Source organism: Equus przewalskii, chromosome 10 (assembly GCF_037783145.1).
Source record: "Equus przewalskii isolate Varuska chromosome 10, EquPr2, whole genome shotgun sequence".
Classification (NCBI taxonomy): domain Eukaryota; kingdom Metazoa; phylum Chordata; class Mammalia; order Perissodactyla; family Equidae; genus Equus; species Equus przewalskii.
In genome coordinates, this window is record NC_091840.1 from 25,509,382 (window position 1) to 25,535,296 (window position 25,915).

The 25,915-nt window shown below is 48.9% G+C and overlaps 2 protein-coding genes across 5 annotated transcripts in view; both read right to left on the reverse strand.

Moving 5' to 3' along the window:
- Positions 1-7,418: 7,418 nt before the first annotated feature.
- Positions 7,419-13,784, reverse strand: SLC35B1 (solute carrier family 35 member B1). Its single transcript, XM_008520359.2, has 9 exons — positions 13,293-13,784; positions 12,534-12,637; positions 11,812-11,942; positions 11,492-11,522; positions 10,746-10,903; positions 9,395-9,521; positions 8,515-8,621; positions 8,207-8,360; positions 7,419-7,641 (listed from the first exon to the last, which is right to left on the reverse strand). The coding sequence occupies exons 1-9, from the start codon at positions 13,499-13,501 to the stop codon at positions 7,589-7,591; spliced, it is 1,074 nt and encodes a 357-aa protein (XP_008518581.1). The 5' UTR covers positions 13,502-13,784; the 3' UTR covers positions 7,419-7,588.
- A 2,174-nt stretch (positions 13,785-15,958) lies between these two features.
- Positions 15,959-25,915, reverse strand: part of FAM117A (family with sequence similarity 117 member A) — a 57,498-nt gene continuing 47,541 nt past the window's right edge. For all 4 annotated transcript variants that reach the window (XM_070560651.1, XM_070560649.1, XM_070560647.1 and 1 more), the window contains 6 exons: positions 25,067-25,162; positions 23,511-23,621; positions 22,935-23,069; positions 21,616-21,817; positions 20,278-20,428; positions 15,959-17,193 (listed from right to left, as the gene is read on the reverse strand). In XM_070560651.1, the coding sequence (XP_070416752.1) occupies positions 16,893-17,193; positions 20,278-20,428; positions 21,616-21,709 (546 nt within the window). In that variant the 5' untranslated portion in view covers positions 21,710-21,817; positions 22,935-23,069; positions 23,511-23,621; positions 25,067-25,162 and the 3' untranslated portion in view covers positions 15,959-16,892. The remainder of the gene's footprint in view (positions 17,194-20,277; positions 20,429-21,615; positions 21,818-22,934; positions 23,070-23,510; positions 23,622-25,066; positions 25,163-25,915) is intronic.

A 25,915-nucleotide genomic window follows, 5' to 3' on the forward strand; every position in this document is an offset into this window, starting at 1 on the left:
TCAAGGAATGTTCTCACTCCCTGATTCAAGGTACTGAATTTGCCACTATCCCTGCCTCTGGGAATTCAGGAAAGATAGATTTTGTCAAAGGATGCCAGAACTTGGAGGACTCAAGCAAATATTGACTCTCCCTCCCCTTTCCCTTAGCAAAAGACTAAACAACTCAGGCTCCATGCCCCGCTATCTCTGCACCCGCCCTCCCCCCCAATTCCTCCCTCCTGGCAGCATGGGCACAGCCCAGAACCATAGCCCCTGTGCACCCCTGCCTCTGCTGGCTACTCTGGGACAGGAACCAGACTCAGAGCTTGGAGTCTGGGCTGAGTCAGCAGTGCCTGTGGGAGAGATTGCTTCCTGGAAAGTCTTGCTTCAAAGCTTCTGGCTGGCCAAGTGCTGGTAGGGAGCAAGAAGCACCCTGGAGGCTGGAGGTGGCTTTGGCTTTCAAGATACCTCCCACCAGAGAGAGATTCATGAGATAGAAATTTCCATAGTCCAGCTTAAAGAGTGACTCCAGTGTACTTCAGGCTGCCCCAATACCCTCCACCTTCTCAGATTCAGAAAATCACATTTTCCAGGCTTCACAAAGGATTTCAGGGCCAAGATGGAGGCTCTGATTCCTGAATGATTTAGTTACTTCTCTTGAAAATTAGACAAAATATACTTTCTAAGCCTCAGATGTCTATTTTCCAAAGATATGTCCTTATTCATCGGGCCAGCAAGAATGTACATGGGATGCTCCGTGTGGGCACAAGGCAGCATCCCCTTTTGCTAAAAAGGACAGCATACCATTAACAGAAATCGGCAGGCTGCTCCAGAGGTCAAGCTCCTGCTCTGTCTCTGGGGGGCCGTGATGGGGAGTCTAAGCCACCCCCGCCCCTCTCTTTAAATTGGGAGTTTTCATCCCCCAATGCAGGGTGACGGGTCATTTTGATTATCTCACTTTGGACAAGTGAGAAGAGAAAGCATTTTATTCTGACCCACAACTGCTTGCTATGCAGTGGGCACTCTAGCGGGTAGGCGGTGGGTGGCAGCAGCTGCCAGACATCTTCCCCCGAGGATGTGTCAGTTGGTGCCAAAAGCCTATATAAGCTCTTTCTGATCTCTGTGCCAGTGACTACAGGTCCTGGAAGGAAGCCAGGAAGTCCACCATGAGCCCTGCATTCTTCTCCTCCCCCTCATCCGCCGAGAATGGGGAGAGATGGCTTGGGAGTCCACCAAGAAAGGAGCCTATGATTCTTAAACACATTTTCCAGCTGTCACACCTGCTAACATTGAAACTCACACTCGTGCACATGCACACTCAGCAATAAATTGTTTTAGGCTTTCTTGTTCCATCTGTCCCACCCCCAAAGCAGCAGTAATAAGAATTTCCATCCACAAACTGTTGTTCCCAGTTCGTCTCCTTCCTCCCTCCCTTCCTTTCTCCCTTCCACAAACATTTATTGATGTTTGACTGGCACCCACCATGTGTCAGTCACTATGTTAGGGGCTGAAGACGCAAGAACACAGTCTTGGGGGAGAAAATATACATAAATATTAATCTGATGCAAGACAATGATATAGTGTTGCAATATGGTAGGTGGCAAACTGGTGGCCATAGGCCATATCTGACCTGTAGGCATGTTTAGTTTAGCTGGAAAGAATTTTAAAAATTGGGAGAGTTTATGTAAAAATCAGTATTTCCATGTTTTTTTGAAATAACAGATCTGGCAACAATTGGGAGGAGGTGAAAAGCCGTTGTCCCTTTTAGATGGGACACGCACTCTCAGTTTGTCACAGGCCACACTCCCCCACCTCTCCACCCCAGCCCCTTCCCTATTAACTTCAATTGGCTCACTTCATTCATCCATGTTCCCTGCAATGGTTGTGCAGGAGTTAGATTTTGGGACCCTTAAAATGAAAATCCATCAGGGCACCCAAAGGAGGGAACCATCAACTCTGCTCGAGGAAGTCAGATCGGTTAACCCTTGAACTAAGCCCGCGTAACCCGTTGATTTGGTTACTTGTTAACTGTTTCTCCCCTCTCCCATCCTGAGATACACAAGGGAAAGGTTCTAGTCGTCGCCTTCTCCAGCTATCTCCAGTGCACAACATAGTGCCTGGTACACGGTCGGTCTTAAGACATACTTATGAAATGTGGGTGAATGACTGGAGTCACAAGAAGCACCTAGTGGAAAAGGGAATTACCAGCAGAGGGAACTGTGGGCACAAAAGCAGGACAGTAGATAGTGTACAGAGAAACTGCAAATAGTTCGTGGTGAAGGGGGTGCCGGAAGTGCGGAGTGGGATCAGGTAGGGTGGAAGCCGCAGGAATTGAAGCAGGGAAAATAGACGTCAGTGGATCCTGAAGCACATTTTATGCCGCATGAAGAAGGTAACTATGCAACCTTGAAAGAGATTTAAGGAATGAAGTGACGGGATCAGATTCTTGTTTCACAGAGATAACTCTGGCAGGGTGGTGGGGTGGGGGAAGTGAGCTCCAGAGGGAATGCAGAAGCAGCAAATCAGAATTCAATGCAATGCTCCTCTTCCCCTTTGAGGCCCCTGAAACTCCGCTGGGGATCTATTTTAAGAAAATGGTGCCCCCTGCTGACTACATCTGGGCTTGCACCTCCCCGGGCCAAAAGGGAAATTATAAAATGTTTGGCCCTGAAGTACCTGGAGCCCTGTGCACAGAATTGCAAGGTGGTATGTATCTGAGAGTGCCTTCCTTTTCCTAGGAAAAGAGGGGCCCATGAGAACATGTGTGATAAAGACTAATGCCACAAATAGTGTTGCCAGATAAATACAGAATGCCGGCTAAATTTGAATTTCTGACAAACACCACAATTGTTTGGTATAAGTATGTCTCAAATATTGCACAAATAATTTTTAGTATAAGTATGTCCTAAATATTGCATGGGAAATACTTATGTGTTGTCTATCTGAAATTCAAATTTAGCTGGGCATCCTGTATTTTTATTTGCTAAATCTGACAACTCTAGATAAAGAGTGTGGAGGGGCCAGGAGAGAACTAGAAATGAAATTGAATGGTTACTTTCTTTGGGTATCTCTGCAACTTTAACCTCACCCCTCATCTAAGCAGAACTGGAGATGATGCTTGCTCATATTTTGGGGTGGTGCCCAGTCATACAACTCTATATGGCCAATCTCTTTTAATTAAATGAACCCCATGATTGTGGGGGACCCTACGAATGGACCCCTTTGAGAATGTGAAGAGGACTGTGGACCATTTTCACAGAAAAATGACCCTACAAGCTTGACACACGTGTGAGCCCTTGTGCTGTTGTACACACACACACTTTTACATAAAATTTCAGGGAGTTCCCAGCCTTCATTTAGAGTGACGCATTCCCCCTAGTATGGTCTGATTGTGGCAGTTCTAGGGTCCTGAGTAGGAGGAAATGGTGTCCAGTCAGAACCTAAGTGGAAACATGGTGCTCCTGCTAGCTCTGGCCACCCACACACTATGGCAAAACACAGAAGTGGGCAGGAAGAAACGCTCTATGCCTCGGTAAACGCCTTGAACCTCTTCCTTCTTCCACCTCTCCCAGAAATGACAGAGAATCAGGCATATTCAGACAGAAAACCCACCGGCGCCCGTGGACTTGTGCCTCAGCCAAGTGGAAGGCACTGGATGAACTCTCTCCCATTCCAACACCCTCTTGGTTCCCCTTCTGACCCTTCTTGCTATGGCAGGCATAGCCACCCCGTTCCCAGGCTGAGGACTGTGCCTGTTAGAAAATGGCTTTCACCAGAAGGTGAAAACCTTCCAGAATAAATTCTGGGTGCTCTGAGCTAGGTGACCAAAGCCATGGCCCGCACATCCTGGGAGTAGATCTTGGAGCAGGGGTGCCCTTACTGGAAAGCCCTCTGGCCCCCACAGCCTGCCCTCCTTCTGGTCCTGTAGAGGGAACGCAGAAGTGGCCCAGGTCAGGGGGATGCTGTTTTCAGACTCTCAGAATGTTCTAAATGATGTAAAACCTCATTGCAGGTTGCTTCCATCTTGGCCAGCAGGCCCATGTGAGATTCCAGCTCCAGTGGACTGCATTCAGAATAGAGCCCCAAACAAGTTGTAACAAGTCGACCATCATAATACACCCTACAATGTATTATCATTGGATAACATTTTATGTTGAACATTTTATGCAATTAAAAAATTAATTTATCTTATTATCTATATAGTGGTATGATTTCCAACTATAATTTCTTTGGAAGAAGAGTCCTTTATTCTGAGGTGGATAGATTTCCTAAAATGTTCTTTTGTAAGTCATATGGTGATAGCAGATTTTTCAAATGTCCTTTTGCGAAAAAATTAAAAGCCAGAACACCTATGTCAACCTCCTAAATTACATGGCAATTCTCTGGACCACGAATTCCCAGAACTGGCCAGGAACCACTGGGTTAGCTCGCTGACCTCTGACATGTGATAAGCAGATACTCCCTTCTGGGCTGTGCCCTCCCTTGGAGTCGTGTGATTATTAGCTGATACACTTTGGCAAGTTTCAGGCTCCCTATTTCAAATATGGGGAGACTTGTTTCTGGCCTATGCTCTTCCCAGGAGTGTTGCAAGGATAAAATGTCACAAACTAAAGAGCTTTGGGAAGGGAGGAGCTCAATAAATAGATGAGATAGCTGTTCCTAAAGACAGCTGGTATGTTTTCAGTGCGAAGGGCTGAATGATCCCACAGAGACCCAGGACAATTTCTCTGCCAGGGCATCTGGGGAAAGTGACCAGCACCACTCATAAAATGTGCAAACTGTTCCACTGACAAGTGGGACCAGACGGCAGGGGCAAAGGGCCTCCTGAGGAGCTTTGCTTCTCTCCCTCAGAGGGAACAGGTCCAAGACACACTAGACCTCGGGGAGCCTCGAGTTCTGGGTGATCTCTTGGGACACACCCAGGGATCTACTGCAGATCACCCAAGCTTCCCTAACTAGTTTTTCCATTTCTAAAAGGTGAAGATGCTTGCTCGGTCCTCTTTACAAGGGTGTCCCAGGGCTGTGAGAAAACACACAATCCATTCCTAAACCCTCCCTTTAAAGATTATCCACAGTGAATGTTTAATTCCTGCCCCTTTAAATCCTTCGAAAAACAATGCGTAACTCTGCTGCCTTTTAATGTTCAATTCCAGAATAGCTTTCCCTCTAGTTTTATCCCAAATCACATTTGTGGGTCACTCCCCTTGTCCTAGGCTAAGAGGTGGACAGGAAATGGAAAAACCACTCTACCATGAGCCTTAGCACAAACAGCTGAGGTGGACCTGATGGTTTGACCAAAATAGATGTAAGTACAATACACCCAAACTAAAAACATAGTGCTTGGGAGAAAGTGTGCTGGTTCCCTCCCTTCTGCACATAGCTGCGAATTAGCTGCACATGGAAGTCCTTTGATGTTTAGAAACCTGAGGCATCAGGCTGCCCAGGGTTAGTGATCAACAACACTTTTGTTTGAACTTGTCTGGTATTTCCCATTTATCAGCCCTATTATAACCTAACAGTCTTACTGACTTTAGTCTCACTTGGCACTCTCAGCTCCTCTGATCCCATACGTAAGGATGCCACCCCGAGCAAACTGGGGGCCTACACATTTTTAAATATCTTCCAATTGAGCTGAGCGATGCCTCACTGCAGAGCCACTCTTCCGTCCCTGTGCTCTCACTTGACTGACTGGAGGCAGGAGAATGGGGACAAGCCAGGCAGTTTAAAACCCCATTTCCCACTTGGTGGTGGAGCCACAGCTCTATTCTCTCCTCCTTTCATCTTCCCACTCTCTCCAGCTCAAGCCTCACCTTGCCCAGACAACTTCCTTCATTGTTAGCCCTGCATTTCTGAGATGCAGTGACTCGTCTATCGGTCTCCCGATTAGAGTGCCAAGCCCCTAGAGGGTACACATAGGTCCTACTCAACTTTGAACTCCCAGCATGTTCACAGTACATGGAACACAGAAGGCAGTGTTAGATGAATGGACAGGAGACTAAATGAATATACCAGAACTGGGCTCCTAGACCACCACCGCGGGTGGGACAGGCTTGCTCTAGTATCAGGTGAGAGCCAAGCTGAGCCATTGAAAATTCTGTCCTGCTCTTGGTGACTAGCATCAGGCATTAGTTGGGAATGGCTGGGGGTAGAGGTGGAGGGGACTGGTCTGATAGCTGAAAAATGTCTCATTAAAAGCATAGGCCCAGATGTGGACTGCCTGTAGGCCCCGGCCCTGGCAACATGTTCTGACCACCTAACTAAGCCACAGGAGACAGTGTGGGAGAACTATCAGGCCAGTAGGTAAGGAGCTAATTGATGCAGCCTTCAGGATGAAAAAATCCGAGGAAAAAGGGTGGAGAAAGGAAGGAAGTTCAGCCACAGGTACTTAAAACCTCTTCTTTCAAGGAGCTCAAAATGAGAGCAGGCCTTTAGGGGCAGAGCTGCAGTGACACCTGGGCCCCTGGAGAGTGAGATGAGTGTAAGTGAGGCAGGGCTTGAAAGGCTGGGCGGGGGGTGGTAAGGCAGCCGCTCAGGAAGGAGGCTGCGCTCCCATCTGGACAGCCACGGCTGGGGCTGCTGAACAGATGGAGGGAAAGTTGCAGCTGGTGGAAATGCACTTTCATGTGTAAAGTTTGGTCCGTGGAGGATTGCGACTTCCAGCTCTGAAGGCAGCAGTGGGCAGGTGGCTCTGCTCCATGCTCCGCCTTCTCCCCCCATTGCCACCCAGAAAACTCAACAGTGGCTCTACGCCAGGACTCAGCCGCCATGCCTTCCACCAGCATGCCTTTCAACTGGCAGAGGCTGGCATGGTGACACCACGGCACAGCCAGGATGGCAGAGGACTGCAAGGCTTCAGTAGCTGAAGGGGGCAGAGGAATAGCCTAGCCTCCCCAGGAGGGGGCTGGGTAGACTGAGAACAGACACAGAGATGGAGGGAGGGAATCAGACCTTCGAAAGCCGCTCATGACATATACACTGGGTCCACTTGGGCCATTGGGTGAGTTTTGGCTGAAGGGGAGGCAGTGGGGAAATGTGAAAACACAACAGACTCTGGCTTGGGCTCATTTATCCCAACCTCAAGGGAAGTTTCTTGAGGAGAGAATATACCTGTAGTTTTTAAAGAAATATTAACCCACCAGAGCTTTAAGAGAGAAAGTGATTTTTACATTCTCTGGCTCTAACAGCCAGCTACCTGTCCTGGCATATTTAGACCCTCACCTGTGGGAACAGAGGCTGCAAGCATAACTACACAGTCTATCCAAGTTCCTCCCTATAATGCTTAGGCTCTTGGGGAATTAGCCATCCAACCAAACTGGCCACACCCAAGAGGGAGCAGCTTGGGCAATGAGCAGCGAGTTCTGCCTCTTCCCTCTCTCATTCTCTCTTTACTTGCACTAGGTTGTGCTCCAGGTCACCAAGAACAGAAACTGCCAACTCTGTCTTGTTAAAATCCAAGTCCTTTTTTTAGAATATGTGATTTTGCTTCCTTTAAAAAAAAAAAAAGACTGGAATACAGTCCCTTATCCCTATTGTGTCCATTTTCCCAAGAGATGTCACTGTTGGAGATAATAACTTAAATATTCTTGGAGTGGAGGTAGTCTCTCTCTTCCTAGTGGGATGTCTTCTTGGTCCCCTTCCCAAACTTGGCATCAAGACCGAGACCTGTGGAAGGCGAGAAAACAGGCTTAGTTTTATGGGGGAAAATGAAACCTATCAATGATTGGGGGTGGGGGGGAGTGTCAGCCTTGGTTCTCCAAAATTGGGGTTTTAAATAAAATTAATTTCTAAACACTGGTTTTATAAAACTCCCTCAGAAAAAAGAGAACGGCATCAAATGAAGAAAATCACTCATACTTAATATATACTGTAAGATACTGATTACATATATATATACAATACAGCAAGATTGAAAGAAACTTGAGAGTCAAAACTTATAAGCCAGTTCTCTCAGCTCATCTATAGCAACACTAATCGGTACAAAGTAAGTATAATAATTTTATCCTGCTCAGCGTCTGGGGAAATCAAGTTACTGGAAGGAAATCACTAAAATGAAATGCACATTAGGAAGGCCGGATTAGAGGTAATGCTTCCTTTTCTCTTTTAAAAAAGTTTTCCCTAAAATAACTAAATTTTATAAACATATAAGCAAATTTTAGGGAAAAAAACATAAGGCTCTGTCACTGTCCCTCTGTGTGGCCCAGAAATGCCTGCTTTGGATGGAACTTACCCAAGAACACAAGCACAGTGCCCACCCACTGCATGGGGCTGATGGGGTTGGCGAAGAGGATCACAGAGGCCAAAATGGTGAAGAACTTTCGAGTTGTGGTGATGATGGAGCAGGTCAGGGGACCAAAATACACAACTGTCATGAAGATGAAGCTCTAGAGGGAGAGAAAAAGGTGGGTCAGGCTGGTCACTGGGTATCTGCACAAGGTCTGAAGTCTGCGACAGGACATCAGGACCCATTCTGCCACCCCTCTTCTAGTCAGGCCAGTCTCTTGGGGAAGCCAAGCCACCCCCTCTCAAGGCACCTACCTGACCCAGGGCACTGGTCAGGCCAAAGAGCAGGATGTTATAGATGATGATAGGGTACCTTTCGGCAAAGCTCAAGAACTCCCAGAGCTCTCCAGTGAACAGGATTCCTGCGAAGAAATTGTCAGGAGATGAATGGTGCATCCTGTGTGCCCATACTCACACACACCCCCCTGCACAGGGCCCGCAAAAGTATTCTGAAGGAGGGTGGGGCATGGGAAAATGTATGGAGTGGGTTTGTATTGTTCCATCAGGCGTCCCTATTTTTCTGATTAAAGAAACTAACTAAAGACTCTTCTGAGAAAGGCTGGGAAGTTAATGAGTTACTTCTGCTACAGTGATTGAAAGCAGAGATCCTCAGATGTTGTGGAGCTAATGATCCACACATCCTTACCGTAAGGCAGCCCCCAGCACTGGTCGCCTCTAGCCATCAGCGGCCTCCTCCGTTAACCCCAGTGTGCTGTACAAAAAATACTTCTGCTTCCTACTATCCCAGATTTGAATAAGGTCAGGAAGCACTGATTTAAAAGCAAATGCATTCAGGTTCAAACTATACTCAGTATACACTACATGCCAACATCTCAGCTCTCTCAGAAGAGGACGAGTTGCCAGGGCACCCCCTGTTTTACTGCTTTGTGTTCTCCTGTGACACCTGGCACAGGTCTACCCCTGACTGTGCCAGGAACGAGTAACAAGCAGAGCCTGATGGTGAAGGTTTCTCCAAGAAGGTTTCTCAGGGGCTTGGACATAAGGGCATCTTAGAACTGAGGTAGGCCTTTGGCCTGGGCAAAGTTAGCAACTGGCATCTGGGCTAGGGATCAACTGGATGAGGGCAGTGTGCCCTCTGGTGATACATGGAAAGAACAGCAGAACTGCTCCTTACCAGCTCCCAGCAGCAATGTCGACCAAAGGTTGACGTTCAACATCATGTGGTTGGAGCCTGTTTGGTAATGAGCCCGCATGTGGTCCTGGGAAACTCCTGTCAGTCCATCCAGGGTCAGAGACAATAGCTGAGAAAGAAAGGGTACAGCTTGCAGTGAGAAGGCCAACAGGGCCCCTCCTTAACCCAGCACACAGGACTCTCACTTTTGAGATGCCTCAGAAAGCCGCTGCCACAAGACAGAGTCCTCAGACCAAAACGCTGCCAATCGGTCACATGTGGAGGGTGGGGAGAGACCATGCTAGCCCCCTCTTCCCCCAGGCACTGGAATGACAGGCTATCTGAACCACGCAGTCATTATGTCATCTGAGTAGGACAGGAAGCCTACTACTCCCCAACACAACGCCAGGAAGCCTGGCATGCAGGGCCTAGAACAGGCTGAAGTGAGCCACACACATTCTTCCATTAGAGCTGAAAAGAAAATGCAGCCCCAGCACGTTAGCCTCCTGGTTTGGAATAGAGTGCTCCAGAGACTGGATTCTGTGGCCACGCTGCCTAGATTAGAATCCTGGGCAAAGTTAGCCACTAACTCTGCCAATTAACAGCCATGTGACCATGGGCAAGTGATTTAACCTCTCTTTGCCTCAGTTTCTTCATTTGTAAAATGGAGATAATACTATCTATGTTATGAAGTTATTGTAAAAATTAACCAACTAACATGTAAAACATTTGGAACAGTGCCTAATACATAGTAAGCAATAGCTACTATGGTATTCTTTTTAACTCTGGCTTCCAGGTTTCTTGGAAAGCCACAGTGAGAGACACACTACTCCTGCCCTTTTTGCTCTCAGGTCTCTGTGATCTTTTTATTATTTTTTTTTCCTGCTTTTTCTCCCCGAATCCCCCCAGTACATAGTTATATATTCTAGTTGTGGGTCCTTCTAGTTGTGGCATGTGGGACGCTGCCTCAACATGGCCTGACGAGCAGTGCCATGTCTGTGCCCAGGATCCAAACCAGCGAAACCCCAGGCCACTGAAGTGGAGCCCGTGAACTTAACCACTCAGCCACGGGGCCGGCCCCAGGTCTCTGTGATCTCACGCCAGCTTTAGACACAGGCCTCAGAGTCACCCCTTCCTCAGAAGGAGAGCTGAGCTGTAGTTAAATCTTTTAGGCTTCCCACTATGACATGAGCAGAGCCAGAAGCCATGCAGAAAGAGATGAAGACCAGAAATGAGCAGCAAGGAGCATTACAATCTCCCTTAAGACATGGAACCGGTCTTCTGCCTGCCTCAGTGGGGATGTTCCTTGGTTAAGATCACTGGGAAAGGTTGTCTTTCCCACAGGATCACATACCAGGAGCAGCTCTCCATAGCCAACTGTGTGTTCTTCCATCCCAACTACTTTCTTGGGCTTGTACATGAAGAGGGCCACTCCAGCCACAATTAGCAACACACACAGGTACTTGGCCATTGGGTACTTCTTCTTCAAGAGGGTCACTCCAAGGAGCATGACTACAGGGAAAAAACAGAGTGGAAAATTCAGGCATCCATAGGGTTTGATGAGCCCAACACTCTGCTCCTAGGAGACTCATGGGAAAAAAAAATGTCCAAGAAGGAAGGCCTATAGAGGACAAGAGGAGAGTACAAGGGTGGCATCTAGATAAAGACAACTGAGCAATAGGGTTGAACAACAAGTATAACACAGGGAAAAGGAAATAACAACGGTGAAAGGTCCAGGAAGGAACAGGGCAAGGGCGGGGACAGCAGGAAAGAGAGAGAGGTTGGGAGAAAGAAACTGATAATCGAAATGGGATTTGGGGTGTCTAATGACAATATAAACACACACACCACCAAAATGATTGACCCCATGAAGCTGACTAGGTCAACCTCTAGCTCCTAGTAAGGATTATCAGCTTATGCACACCCAACACCACAGGAAGTGACAAAGATGACAGGATGGGCAGGGGGAACAGATGGGGGGAAGTCCCTGAAGATAGTTATGGTGGGATGACAATGCCCGGAGGGATACAGTGCTCTAGCAGAGGACAGAGCGCACTACAGGAAGAGGATGGAAGACGGAGACCATCTTCTTCTGCTTACCTGGGATTGGCTTGCAGGATTTACCAAGGACCTGAAATTAAATTCAGCAAATAATTTCTGAGCATCTGTGATGTGCCAGATACTGTGCTAGGTGTTGTGTTAAGATGAGTAAGTGTGGGGCCTGCCTCAGAGACCACAGCCTCAGAATACAGCCCGATTACAGCCAACCCACCACCACTACACCTCAGATCTGTGGTTCTCCACACTGTGAAGTCCTCACACACACTCTCTTTTTATTTATGTCACAGACCTGAGGGAGGAATACTTAAGCCTTTTCAAACAACTTCTCAGCCAACCCTCCTCCCACCCTGAGGTTTCACCTGAGTTGGGTAGTTGACAAACTGTAGTGCTGAGTTGCTGGAGACCATGGCACCCAGATAGGAGACAGAACAGGCAGCATAGAGCCAGCTCTGAGTACGATCCACCTTGGCAGTGTCAAAACACTGGATCACTGGGAAAAGACAAAAAAACACACAAGGGAAACCTGGTGGGCCTAGGATGGACCACTGAACAAAAGTCAAAGCCACATGAAAGGAACCCGTCTGTCAAGTGAGACAAGAAGCACAAGCTATTTCTGTTCTCTTAGACTGCGAAGTCTCTGAAGATTATTCAACTCTCCAACCCCACCTAAGCCTAACACAAGACCACATGCCGCGCAGGGGTGGGGGCTCATTCAGTTCAAGGGACAAGTTAGCCCTGCTGCTAGTCCCCAGAGAATAAAGAGAGAAAGCTCAAAATATGCTTGAAGCTAACACATAAAGGAAACTCAAAGGGACCACGAAAAAAAATTTAAGTATTCTCAGCGGGGATCTGGAACACAAAAGACCCATTCTCTGCACATTTCTGACTCAGAAGCTGGTTTAATTTAAGGAAAATAGGGTTTTACCCCCTTTCAAAGCCATTAGTTTTATACATTGAACAGAGAGGCTGTGTAAGCACTAAAGGGGGTGGGGGTCTTGAGAGTTACAATTTCAGGTTGGATCACTGCCTAATGCCCAGGAAACAGAGGGGGAACACAACAGATTACTATCCAGGTACTCACAGATCTTGGCAAACACAGCATTGATCGCACATTGGATGAAGACCAAAGTTAAGGCAAAAGTGAATGTCTCCTGCTTGGCTCCCTCCCCATACTTTCCTCTTGTTCTAAGAATTAAATGTATGAGAAAGAGAGAGGAGGAATTAGCATATTTCCATTAGTGTCATCCAGCATGTCCAGAGCCACTGAAAGCTTTGAAATTATCTTGCCTCTCTGGATGTAGGGAGAGTTTGGTAAGGATCACTGGGCTTATTTACAAAAGAGGCTAATTTTACTGGGTCTAGAAACTAGACATCTCAGCCTGCTGATCCCAACCTTTGGGAAAGAATATCCGTAAAGGATGGAGCTAGAGAAAATGCGGAAAATTAGATGGTGAAACGAGGTACCCCGGCAGAAGGGATTTGGGTTACAGCAGCAAGGCCGAGGGCGAAAGAATCAGCTGTCTTGCAAGCATCTGAGAGTTCCAAAGAGGAGCCGGCACAGATCATGGAAACCTGTGTGAGGGTAGAAGTCTCAGCCCGTAAAACCCAGGCCCTTGGAACGAACAAACAAAAGAGCAACTAAGAGAAGAAAAATAACCAGGTCTCGAGAATCCAGAGCCAACTTTCGCGTTTTGGAAATCTGGGGAGGCTCAGCCGCGGCTGCAAAGGTGTCGGGGTGCTGGGAGGGCGGGGTCAAGAGGACCGCGAACCGGGCAACAAGGTTGGGGAGATGGGGCGGAAAAGGGGGATGTCTGCGTTCCGGCCCCAGGGATCCGCTCACATCTTTTCCTGCAGGATCCCATAGTAGAAATAGCAGACAAAGACGCCGAGGAAGCAAAGCGGCAGGCGCAGCCGGTCGGGCACCAGGGAGCTGCTAGCGGCCATGAGACGCCCGGAAGACCCGACCGGAGACCCGCTCACAGCCGGCAGGGGCAGCGGCAGCGGCGACAGCTCCAGCCGGACATCGCCGACCGGCGACAGGGACCTCATAGGAGCTGCATGCGACCGCCACGCAGCAGGACCCTGCAGCCACCGCCAGAACCGCCAGCTCAAGGGCGGCCAAAGAGGAAACCCCTCAAAACCCAGCAACCGCTGCCAAGGAACAGGGACCCGCCCTAGGACCTTGACCTCGTCCCTGGTGGCCAGGGGAGCCACATGCCCCGAGGTTAACGCCTCGCCCTCGAGACCTTCCGATCAGGCAACTCCGAGGACAACTGAAACCCAGAGCTCGCCTGTATGGCCCTGGACATACACGGGCGTTGAGTGATGACGTATAAGGATGTGGAGATCACCAATTGGCTGCGCTGTGCGAAGATAGACAGGTGGGCGGGAAGGAGGAGGTGCGGCCGGCAGGGCAGATCCAACAGGCTTTTCCCCAGTCGGCGGTCAGGCTTCTGCTGGGTCCTAACGCCAAGACCCTCTTAGTGGAGCCTTAGTGCCCCCTAGCCGCTGCCGAGCGTCAGGCACTCTACCCTCTCTAACAGAAGAGGGTCCAAGGCGCAACTTTCGAGAGCGGTCCTTCTGGGGCACAAGATCACTAGGCTTCCAAGGGCCGCAGGGTTCTTGTCCCAGCTCTGTCACTTAAAGGAAGGATAATCTACTCGTGTCACCTAAATTCCGAGCCACAGTTTTCCCAGTCTGTAAACTAGGGATAGATCATTTATGATAGCCACCTTGTCGCCTCTTGACTATTCTGAGGATCAACTGAGCTGAGGTTTGTGAAAGTGTTTTATAAACTGTAGTGCGCTGTGCAAGTTCAAGGTTTTATTAGTCGTTATTCTTTCTCAACGCTGATCTTATTTCCTCACATCCTGGAGGTGGAAATAGAAGCTTAGTGATGTGAATTTTCTTCAAGGTCTTACAACTCACCAACAATGGAGCAAACCCTCTGCTGCCCTGCAGATTCTTTCCCATTAATGAGCTCCTTGTTGGACCCCTCCCTCATCCAAGGGCTTCCTCCTGCTGGCACCAAGAGCTAGGACAAGACTGACCCCAGGTCTTCCCACTACCAACCCCAAGCCCCCATTTAATTGCACTCTGGGCTGCTGGCTGGGTAGAGGCTCCTTCTCCCCTTCCAGCAGCCTGCTCCTTTGGCACAGCCTCAAGCTAAGGAAGGAAACCCGGGGCCGCACCACACCCATCACTCCGGGCCTGAGTCACTAAGGCTTTGGGGGTAGGCCAAACATCTTTTTGGGGGAGGGGTAGGAGATAGAAGACAAGGTCTGTCTTCAACCCCCTGTCTCCTTCATATTAGTGGGGGAGGGGGAACCCCTACAGATTTGCTCTCTTGCACAGTGGCTCACTCCACTGAATCAGCCCATGATTTCAGGACACCAAGCAGCAGCTGGCTTCTAGTCCCACCTCTGCCTCTTTACCAGCTAGGACTTCAAACAATTCACTTGACTTCTGAGTCAAGTTTCCTCATCTGAAATTAATGGGAATATAATACAAGTGGGAGAGTGCTGTGATTAGAAGCATGGGCACTGGATTCAAATAATGTAGTTCCCAATCCTAGCTCCCCAACTTCATATTTGTGTCTGTGGGGGACACAATTCTATCTTTCTGTCCTTCACTCATTAGTACAGAGGGCTTTACCACATTTCTCTTTGGGTTGCTGTTATTTCAATGACATTTTATGTAAAGCACTTAACAAGGTATCTGATGCTTACCAAGTCAATAAATGGTAGCTGGGATAGCCTGGCTTTGGAATTTTCTTGAGGTCTCAGCAGATAGGTGCAATTGTAGTTATTATGACTGCCCTTGAGGTAGTCAGCTTTTCACCCATACAATGGGGATAATGTGTCTTTTTGTGAAAATGCTTTGTAAATTGCAAAGCACCATCAGAATGTTGGGATGGTTATTCCCATTTTGCCCCAGAGCCTGAGAGCTCTTACAGGTGTGGCACTATAAAACTGAGTGCCTGCAAAAGGACAAGAACAGTTTCTTCTGCGCTCTGTTTTGTGAGTACTCACTGAGATGGAAAGAATACTCAAAAGGAGCTAAAGTTTCCCTAAAACTGTGCTTAAGAGATTCAGCCTGAACGCCATTCCCTGGTCTTGTTCCCTTTGCCAGTGCCAAGAACAACCACAATGTCAACCTGTCTCCCCCTCAGTCACCTTCATTTCCTCTCTGAAATCCAGTCTCCCTAGGGAACCTTTCCAGACTCCCCCAAGAATGGAAGACTTCCCCACTGACTCCTTCCCCCACTTTCACACACTCTTCATTCTGGACAGCTTTTCCATGGACCCACTGTTTATACGTCCACGTAAAGAATCCAGGCCTGGTGGCTTGCGGACAGGGACTCTGTCCATCCACACAACACCCACACCCATGTCATTATGTGTTACATAAAGGCTCCTCTTGAAGACAAGGATGAAGTGATCAATATAATACCCTCAATCTCCATCCTGTTCCCGCTCCCCTCAAAAAATTTAACAGAACCTCAAGTTGCTGGGAATACTTATTTATTTGGTCTATTAACACCAAAATCTGCAAAAAACAACTTCTAAACACAGGATAAGAAAACTTGAACATTAACATTCTTCAATTTTGTGTAAGCTCTGCAGTACGGAAAATATACAAACTTCAAACAGCTGCAAAAATAGTGTCTTTGGGAGAAAATAGAGTTTCTACATCGATACAAGAAAAATAGGCATTTTTCTAATCCAACCCAGTCCTGGGGCAGGTGGAGGGTGTCAAGTTGCCACTTGCCACCTGGAGGAATGCCAGCTCTCCCTCTCCCCTACTACCCACCTGGGGCCGGGCAGGCTGGGCTGCTGCTTAAGACAATCTTAGTCAGGGTGAAAGCGAGATGAAAATGCCACTTGGGAAAACACTTGGTTCCCCCTCTGCCAGCAGCTGGATTGGTCAAGTGTTAGGGCCCTTTAGGGCTGCTTTGGTCAGCTCCTCCAATGAGAGGGAGGCATGTGGGTGAGGGCTGAGAGGACGGGGTTATCTATCTTCCCGTCTCCTCTGCTGTGTCTGTGGAGGAGAGGGGAGGAAATCTGTGGTGTCCCTTCTCCTTCCATCATGGTCAGCTTGCTCCATGACAAGGACAAGGGGCCTATATATAGTCCTTTGGACTCACACTCAGGAGTGGGGGACCCAAGATCTTCCTGGTGAGTTTTCCACCAAGTGAGAGAGGTGGCAAGAACACAGGTGTGACTTGTGAGCTGCCCAGCTGCTAGTGGAGAAGGCAGGTCCCCTCACATTTGGAGGGGCCAGTGTCCATCGGAAAGAGGACCCGGGGCTTTGACACAATAAATGAAAGTGCTCGAAGGCCGAGAGGGAAGGACTCCTTCATCCCCCTCCTCAGGGGAGCTAGGGAGGGGCCTGCCACCAAGGCACTGGTCTCCACAGTAAAGTGGCGGGGGTGGTATCCTCAGACCACCAGGGAGCTCTGGAAAAGCACGGGCTCTTCTGATGGCGGGGTGCGCTGCCACGGCTCAAACGGCAGCGAGGAGGCCTTGGAGGCCTCTGGATCCTTCCGAGGTGGTGGCCTGGGGCTGGCAGGGGGCAGGGGGGACCCCGGGCTCGAGGGGCAGTTACGGAAAATGAAGCCCATGCTGGGGAAGAGGGGCTTCATCAAGCTCACGGGGCAGAAGGCCGAGCCGGTTGGGTTGAAGTGGACTTTGTTCTTGTCGGGACAGGAAGTCAGGAAGGCCAAGTCAGGACCTGGGGACCTGGAGGATGGAGAGAGAGACACATAGACATACATGTGTACACACACACACACGGAAACAGCCAGTGAGAAGGGATGAGAGATGTCATGGCATCAGGGAGTAGGGAGCTGGGTCTTTGTTCAAACAGGATGGTAACTTGAGCAAAAAACGAAAGGCTACTGAGCAACAACCAGTCTTGAGGCCCCTCAGCTCCCCATTTGTTAGAAATATTGCTAAACAACAGGAAATCTACTTTAGCTAGGAACAGGAGGGATTGATGTTAGACAGGAAGGAGAACTTTCTGACAATGTGATTCTAGAAGAGGAAACCAAGGGATCTTTTCATTTGAGAGATTTCATCAGTGAACAGTGTTTGGGGGCAGACCACTTACCTGAAAGCAGAGACTCAGGCAAAGACTTTCTAAGACTTTTTATGGCCTAAAGCTGGGTTTCTCAGCCTCAGCACTATTGACATTTTGGGTTGGATAATTCTTGGCTGTGGGGGGCTGTCCTGTGTATCCTAGGATGTTTAGCAGCATCCCTGGTCCCTACCCACTAGATGCCAGTAGCACCGACACTAGCCCCACCCCCCCAACCCCACTTAAGTTGTGACAGCCAAAAATGTCTCCTGACATTGCCAAATGTCCCCTGGTGGGAAGAATTATCCCTCATTGAAATCTACTGGCCTAAAGAATCTCATTCTTGAGCATATTTGAAAGGTGTGATTTTCAAAACCCTCGCTGGGAGGAAAGGATAGCAATCATTGTGAGAAAGGCAGCCAGAGCTTATCAGGAGATCACGGTTCTAACTTACCATGTGCTCTTGGCCTGACCTGTCTCACCTTTATCGTGGACAGACTCATCCTTGACTTTCTGATCATGTAGGGGAAATGACAGGAGGTTAAGTCAGAGAGTTCTAAAGTAAGGAACACTTTGATAAAAAAAGATGAGGAGTGTCTGGCACACTTCGAGGGTGAAACAGCCCTGAGAAGTGCTGGTTGTGAGGATTCCAGGTGAGAAGACAAATGTGCAGGAAGACGGGGAAGCTGTTACCAGTGGTTCCCACCAATGACCTTTCTTTAAACTTTTGCTTGAAGTATAATATATATACAGAAAATATATATACTTAGTGTATAGCTTGATAAGTTGATAGCCATTTTAACTGTAGCATTCTAATAATTCCAAACCCAGGAAGAAGAGCAAGGCATGAGGATGAGGGCAGAGGCTGGCACAGAGTGAGAAATATAAAGAAGTGAAGGCCTGGGGTGCCAGAGGACTCCAGTGGCAGGTGTGCCCTGACTGAAAAGGGTTTAAAGAATCCCACTTTGGGGCCAGCCCAGTGGCCTAGGGGTTAAGTTTGCATGCTCCACTTCAGTGGCCTGGGGTTTGTAGGTTTGGATCCCCGGCACGGACCTACACATCGTTCATCAAGCCATGCTGTGGTGGCATCCCACAAACAAAATAGAGGAAGACTGGCACAGATGTTAGCTCAGTGACAATCTTCCTCAAGCAAAAAAGAGGAAGATTGGCAACAGATGTTAGTTCTCAGCCAATCTTCCTCACCAAAAAACAAAACAAAACAAAAAATAATTTAAAAAAATAAAAAAGAATCCCACTTTATGGAGGGATGGAGAATGCATGGGAGAGGGAATGCTCTCAGTGTGTGCATGCACACATGAGGAAGGTGACCCAGAGGGGATCATATAACGCTCGAAGGACATGAGGGCAACCAGCATGACCCTGAACAGCTTGATTCCCTCCCTGAGAAATCCAGGCCATCTTACAGGGTGGGCAGCTAGGAAGAGGAAAATGTGACAGAAGAACCACTAAACATAAGAACTTCCCAAGAGGAAAGTTCATACAATGAACAGATCCCAATGAGCTGAGAATTTCTACCCCAGGAAATCTTAGAAAGTAACTGACAGATCACCATCACTCTTAAGGGTTAACATGGGGGCAGGCAGCTAGAAGAGATGGTTTCAGACCTCCTCTGGCATTATGAGTCTACAAAAGAATCAAGACAAGCAACAGCCTGATTTCCACAAGCAATTCCAGATTGTAATGACTCAACCACAACGTGGACTGGGGAGGGGTACAAGAGCCCGGAGTCTGCTTAGGCTACAAAGTCTGGTCTCTCCCCCCAACTCCATCCCAGATGACCCAGCGTACTTGGAGATGCTCGGTGGCCATGGTTTTCCCCCGACCTCCCTCTCTGGGTATATATGTACCACCTGCTACTACCCTGGGTGGACTTCTCCCTCATCTGAGGTACAAAAGGAGCCATTGAGGCCCAAAACCCTGTCCTAGCTAACTCTCCATGCACACAGATGACTAAACTTCTTGACTGCCATCGAAACCACAACTTCCACGGTGGCTCTGCCCCCATGAATATTAAGTGGCAGGGGGAATGAAAGGAGTTCTTAGCAGAGTGCCTGCTAAGAGGGGCTGTGTGGGCACTGGGAAAGGTTGGCTCTCGAGTCTCACTGCTAATGGGAGGGAACTGTAGCAAAGAAATCCACAGAAGAATGACTTCTGAATTGTCCAATCTGGTTTGGGAATATTCCAGAGTCCTTACTTGCAAGGACTGGAAATTTCTGTCCAGGGGTTCATGACACTTGAGCCACTGCAGCTGCAGGCTGAAGACTTGACTCAGAAGCAACCAGAAAGCTGCTCAGGCTCCCTCTGCCACTCTAGTGGGGACGAGGCCTTTCTAGTCTTTGCCTGAAGAGAACTAGTGTGTTCTCTCTCTCTGATTATGGTCTAGCAAATTTTCACACCTTCCTGGGGGATGGAAAAAAATAGAAGAAACAAAGGGTTTAGGTTTCAAATCTCTTTCCTTTCCAGCTCTTGCTGCGCTTGTGGCTGGCATGTGGGCAGAGAGCAGGTTTCTATGGAGATAATGATAAGCAAAGATTTAAGTGCTCAGAGTAGGTAATGTCAACAAGTTTGATCATGGAAAAACTGCAATACCGATAATCTGAAGTTGACACCATCTCTAGGACGAGAGAGAGTCCGAGACTGAAGAAGGGCCTGTCAGGTGGGACAACACGGGCTAACCCCCCATCCTCGTCCCTCCCTGGCATGCCCCATCCCTCTGATGTACTCACGTGGCCTCTTCAAACACACGCACTCTCTCACAGCCTTCTGGGGGCTCCCGTTTGAAGACGTAGCTGTGATTGGGCCGAGGGGAGGCGGCAAAGACAAGGACTGGAGATGGGCTGCCATCTTCAGGGACGGCTGGGTGGCCTGGAGAGGAGGCTGCAGAGAGAGCAAGGCTGAGTCCAGTGGGGCTGAAGGAAGGTGTCTGCTTTCCTCAGGGCAGGCCTTGGTGTGAAGGGGAGAGACTGGGAGACACAGTAGGGTGGGGGGCAGCGGTTATGCTAATCCAGGTTGTCTGTATATACTCTACCTTAAAAAAATCTTTGAAACAGCTCACAAAAATACATATGCTCTTATACAGGATAAAAAAGTACAGTTGAATTGATGGGAAAATCAGGTCTAATACCAATGCTATCTTCCCAGGAGGTCGACTGTGATTGGAACTCCCAGTCTCAAACTGAAAGGAGTCTTAACTTCTGTCTCTCTCTGCCTTCTTCCAAGACTGCACCGCCCTGCCTGCCAACATACCACAGCTTCTTCCTTTCCACAGTCTTGAAAATCTATCCCTTCTTCCAGGAAGAGCTCTTGTACTGACTCAGAAAAGCAATCTTTACTCAACCCCACTTGTGGGATAAAATTCCTCTTGCTTTCCACACAGCGAATACATTTTGCCTAGGTTGCAAATATTGACTTTATCTGTATTTATCTCACATTTATTCCTTGTTACTCCATGCTCTATTTGCCTCTGTGTATTGTTAGATCACGCCCTGGACCAGCCTACCTCACGGCGATGCAGGCAACAGCGCTAGAGAATGGAAGGATCATTGTTACGCGGAGGGAGGGCTGTATCTCGCCCTCTCAGTGAAGCAGGCAGGGCACCGGACAAAGTGGAGATTTGGAGTCAGAAAGCTTGGATTTCCATTTGGGTCAAACCCTGTGACCCTGAGCCAGAGACCACGTTCTCTTCTTTTATGTCATTCACAACACCTCAATAGGTACTGCTGGTAAAGGGTACCGCAAACACCTGAACAGACTCACAGGCTTTCACTTCGGCATGCTGAACCTCCACCAGAAATGGGGATGGGAGGGATTGCTTCTTTGGATTACAGAAAGGATTAAATAAAAGTATAGGTGCAGAGACTTTATATAAATTGTAAGTAAGAATCTATATTGAGGACCATTATTATTACTAGCACGATGTACAGAATAAAGATGACTCCTAAAGATATTGTAGTTGATTAGTAAATAAAAATGCCAGGCCTGAAACTGATCGGAGGCGGAAAAGGGAATGGAGACCCCCATCCCCTGTGTCGGCCCTGCCGCCTCGGCCTCCTCCGCTTACTCACCTTTGTCGTTGGGGATGGCTGCCAGCTCCTCCACTGCACCCCGGTGTTCCTCACGGCCACTCTGGCCAGAAGGCTGGGGGGATGCTAGGGGCATGGAGGGAGAGCTGCCAATGTTGCCAGGCTCCAGGAGGAGGAGGGGGTGATCACAGCTGCCACTCTGAGGGGGAGCTGGGGCGCGGTGCCCATCAGGGACATCCAGGATCTGCCAGGGAAGAGGGTGGGTCACGACGCTCAGGCCTGTCCCTTCAGGCTGGCAGAGCTGCAGTGACCCTTAGGGTCTGCCGCATGCTGTTGTTCTTGTCCTCGATTCATAACATACAGTGACACAGGACACCATTGTCTCAAGTCTCTGATTTTCTCGACCACCCCCCAATCTAAGAAAAACCCCTCCTATTTTTCCTATAGCACTTCGTTCTTCTCCCTCATAGCACCTGCAGCCCAACTTATGATTACATATTTATTTTATGGTTCCACCAATGTGTTACCCCCACCAGGCTGTAAGCCTCATGAGAGCAGGGACCTTCTGAACACAAAGATGAATAACACAGCGGCTCTGTAACCACGGTAGGCCCCTGCAGGACAAGTAAGCAGATTAGTATCAGGACTAAATACCCCCTCCCCCTTTGTAACATTCAATGATACTTGTACTCACAGCTCACCAAGTTGTATGCATGTGATTGGATGGGTATAAAATCCTACATATATGCAAATTAAAAATCAACTAGGAAGTAAATCATAAACTGAGGAGTGTGACTGCTAGAATTATATTACTACTGCCCAACTGGCATTTCCCAATTGCACTGTGTCAGTATAAAAATGTGCCTGAGGCGGCAGAAAAGGTAGCAAATAATTCTGCCTGGCAGTGGGGAGGGGAGAGGGCTACACAGGAGACTGGGCATGAAGGATGAAGGCGTGTCACCAGGTGGAGATGGAGGAAAAGGAAGTGGTAACAAGGCAAGGGGGTCGCTTGACCTGAGGCACAGGTGGGTGAGGGTGATGGCACCAAGAACGCCAGGAACAGTGAGCTGGTGCTGAGCTAAAGAGTGAGGCCTCACCCAGTGCTCCCAGCTGGGGACCTTCTCTTTCTACTCACCACCGCAAAGCCCTCCCCAGTTACACCCACCCAGCTCTGCTGTTCTGGTGGTTAATAATTCAAGTCTAAGAAGCTTAATTTGGGTTCCCTCCGGAGGGTGGAGTGTGCATGTTGCTCTGTGGAAGTAGCCACAGCCTGTGAGCCTCAGAGAACAAGAGTCTCATCTCCCCACATCCAGATTCAGCAAGATGCTGCCGTCAGCATCCAGGACGCGGCCCCCACTCACCCGCAGAAGCTCCTCCTCCCCCTGCTCCTTCACAAACACCTCCTCCAGCTCTTGGTTGAGCCCTTCCAGGCTCCGGTGCAAGCAGGGGCTGAGTCGCAGGACAGGGGACCCTGAGGGGAAGCTGGGAGGGGATGCCTGAGGAGGAGGCAAACAAAGCGATCATTAAGCCCCCATACAGTTATCAGTTCTGACCAGGGGGTGACAGTCATGTCTGCACAGCAGAACCAAGAGAGGAAAGGAGGAGTTGGGGACAGTCACAGATTGCAACAGGTTCATTCAGGGGGGCTTTCTCTAGCAGTTAGGGCTTTGAGAGGTCGAGAGTGTGTTTTATTATCTCAGGAGCATCACTGCCTCTACTGTCGAGGGTGCTGGGCTGGAGGAGAGAGAAATTCAGAGCAGCAAGAAGCCCTTCCACTGTTACTTGGCAAGTCCAAGGTTGCACTAAGACTTCATCTGGCACCCTCATGACCATATGCAATGTGGTGGGGCTCAGTAGCTATCGACTTGAGAGGGATCTGCCCACAGCGGGGGGCCTGCCCTGGAGGATGACAGAGGGAGGAGGAGGGGAAAACATACCCTCAGTGCTCCCCGCACAGCATGGTCCCCTTGGAGTGGGGAGCCCCGCTCCTTCTCTCTCCCACTGCGGCTCAGCTTCGTCCTCTGTAGCTGTTGCTTCAACTTGGTAATCTGGTAGCCCAGAGAGGGAGAGAGGAGAGGCAGGTGAAGCAAAGCAAAACTGTACTGGGTCCCTCCTCCCTGGGGGGTGGCTCCCGCCAGAGGCCATGACAATACATCAAAGGGGGATGGAAGTTAATCTTCCATCTCACAACACTTCAGTGGTGTTCAGGACTACAAGGATAGGTTCATTGGGCAAGCTGGATACCTTCTTAACTAGAGGATTTGATTTTTTTTTAAATTACCATGTGTTCCATAGATGGATCAGTTTCCAAAAAATTAAAAATAACGCTGAAACCATTTTTGTCTCTCACAGATTCCAAAGGCATGGAATACTATTCTATTAATAGAAATGGGAAATGGTGTTTTTTAATTCACTCCTCAAAGTACATTCACAGCTATCTCAAAGGCCCTGAGACAGGAAGGATGGAAGGATTTCCCCCCATTTTCAAGCAGACGGCATTGAGCAAGGAGCAGGTGCTCAAGAAGGAATATCAGGTTTTGTCCTGATCCATATCCTCTAACAGTTATGAATTATCAGCAACAATTCTGATATTATCCCTGTCACATTTGTAATGCTGCACCTACTTGCCCTCGGCTAGGAAATGCTCAGGAGATGCAGAGCTACTGAAATATGGGCCTAAATTAAATGGAATTCAGAGAGCAGACCTGCTACCCACAGCCATACAATTTATGATGACGGCCATGAAGAAAGTGCTTTTGATTTGCTGCTGGGGATCATTCATGACATGACTCCATGCTTAGTGTCAATAACTTGCTTGCTCTGATGATTACAAACTTTGAACACTTTGTATTTCCCAGAGCCTTAAACTTGTACAGCATTCACTTCAAATTTTTTCTCTCCTTGCAACCAAGAAGGCAGAAGCTACTCCCCTTCTAAACAGGTTGAGCTGGGCTTCTCAGGGGCTGCCACAAGGCATGGCAGGTGGAGCTGGTTTGGGAGCCCTGGAATTCCAATTTCTGGCTTTCTCTACTCAACCTCAACAAGAGGAGCCCTCCTGAGAGAGAGGGAGAGCCAGGAAAAAGTGCTTGGGAAAGTATAACTGTTTCTTTCTTCTTTGAAACATAAGGCTGGATGAACAGTTAAGCATGAGGTGGGGGCTTCCAATTCCCAGGAACTCACTCTGTCTTTCACCAGTCTCTGAACCGCTTCTCTGGATCCAGCCTCAAAGTAAAGTGAGAACGTTGGCAGCTCCCACCCTCTGCTTGGCTGCTGGAGGGCACCAGCAGGGGCTGGCCAAGCCCCTGCCAGCAGGAGGATCTGGGCTCCTAAGGCCTGGCCACCAGGAGGCTGGGAGGCAGCTATGAGGAGCCATCTCATTAGGAAAAGGCAAATTAAACTGGAAATGTGAGTTCACTCTGGAGCAGACACATCCACGGTGCTGGGCTAGACCAAGAGGCAGCTGCCCTGGCCAGGGAGTCAGAGGGGCAGTTACCTCTTTTCGGTGGTCTGTGCTGCCCCAGGATGCTGAGCGCTTGTGTGTACAGGAGCTGGCTCGCTCACCTTCAAGCTCTTGCCAGGACAGGGGGGTCTGCAGGGAGAGAAACCCAGTGAGGCAGGGCAGCTTCTCAGGCAGGCTCTGGGGAAGCAGGCACACCATTTCCTGGGCAGAGCTGGTAGCTCTTTGAAGCCTTCTCTCTTATCTGCTCATCAGCTTCCTGAACACTGCCAGCCTCTGTCATCTTTTCAGGCTTCTCCACCTGCACTGCCTCTTTACCAACCCACTTCCTCCAGGAAACCTTCCCCGATGAGCCAATAAGGTCAACCTGCTCTTTACTCTCATGACTTTTACACGTGGATTATGGCCCCAGCTATTCCAGGTGTGCCCAGCAGTGAGGACAAGTATTACCCCGCCCCACCCCAACCAGCTCCAAGAGAGCACAGACTCAGGGAACCACTGGCACCCTCAACTCTCTCACTCTCTATGTGGCCAGCATAGGCCCAGGTTCCTGGGAGCCTAAGGGAAGTGAGTTACTAGACCGGACTCTGTGAAGGAATCATGAATTGGTCAAGTAGGAAAAAGGTCAGCATGGATCCCCGCCTCCCATCCTTGACCGAAGCAGGAGCCTTCTGTGGAGTGTGGTGCCTTGAGCTAGTTCTGCGAGTTTTCCCTGTAGACAGAGCTGGTTTGGGAGCCCTGGAATTCCAATTTCTGGCTTTCTCTACTCAACCTCAACAAGAGGAGCCCTCCTGAGAGAGAGGGAGAGCCAGGAAAAAGTGCTTGGGAAAGTATAACTGTTTCTTTCTTCTTTGAAACATAAGGCTGGATGAACAGTTAAGCCCC

Coding starts and splice junctions, on each gene's coding strand:
- SLC35B1 (XM_008520359.2), bottom strand. CDS start 13,501: ATGAGGTCCCTGTCGCCGGTCGGCGATGTCCGGCTGGAGCTGTCGCCG. Junction 11,523..11,811: donor TTGTCAACTACCCAACTCAG/GTGAAACCTCAG, acceptor ATTTAATTTCAG/GTCCTTGGTAAATCCTGCAA. Junction 8,622..9,394: donor GACATTGCTGCTGGGAGCTG/GTAAGGAGCAGT, acceptor ATTTCTTCGCAG/GAATCCTGTTCACTGGAGAG.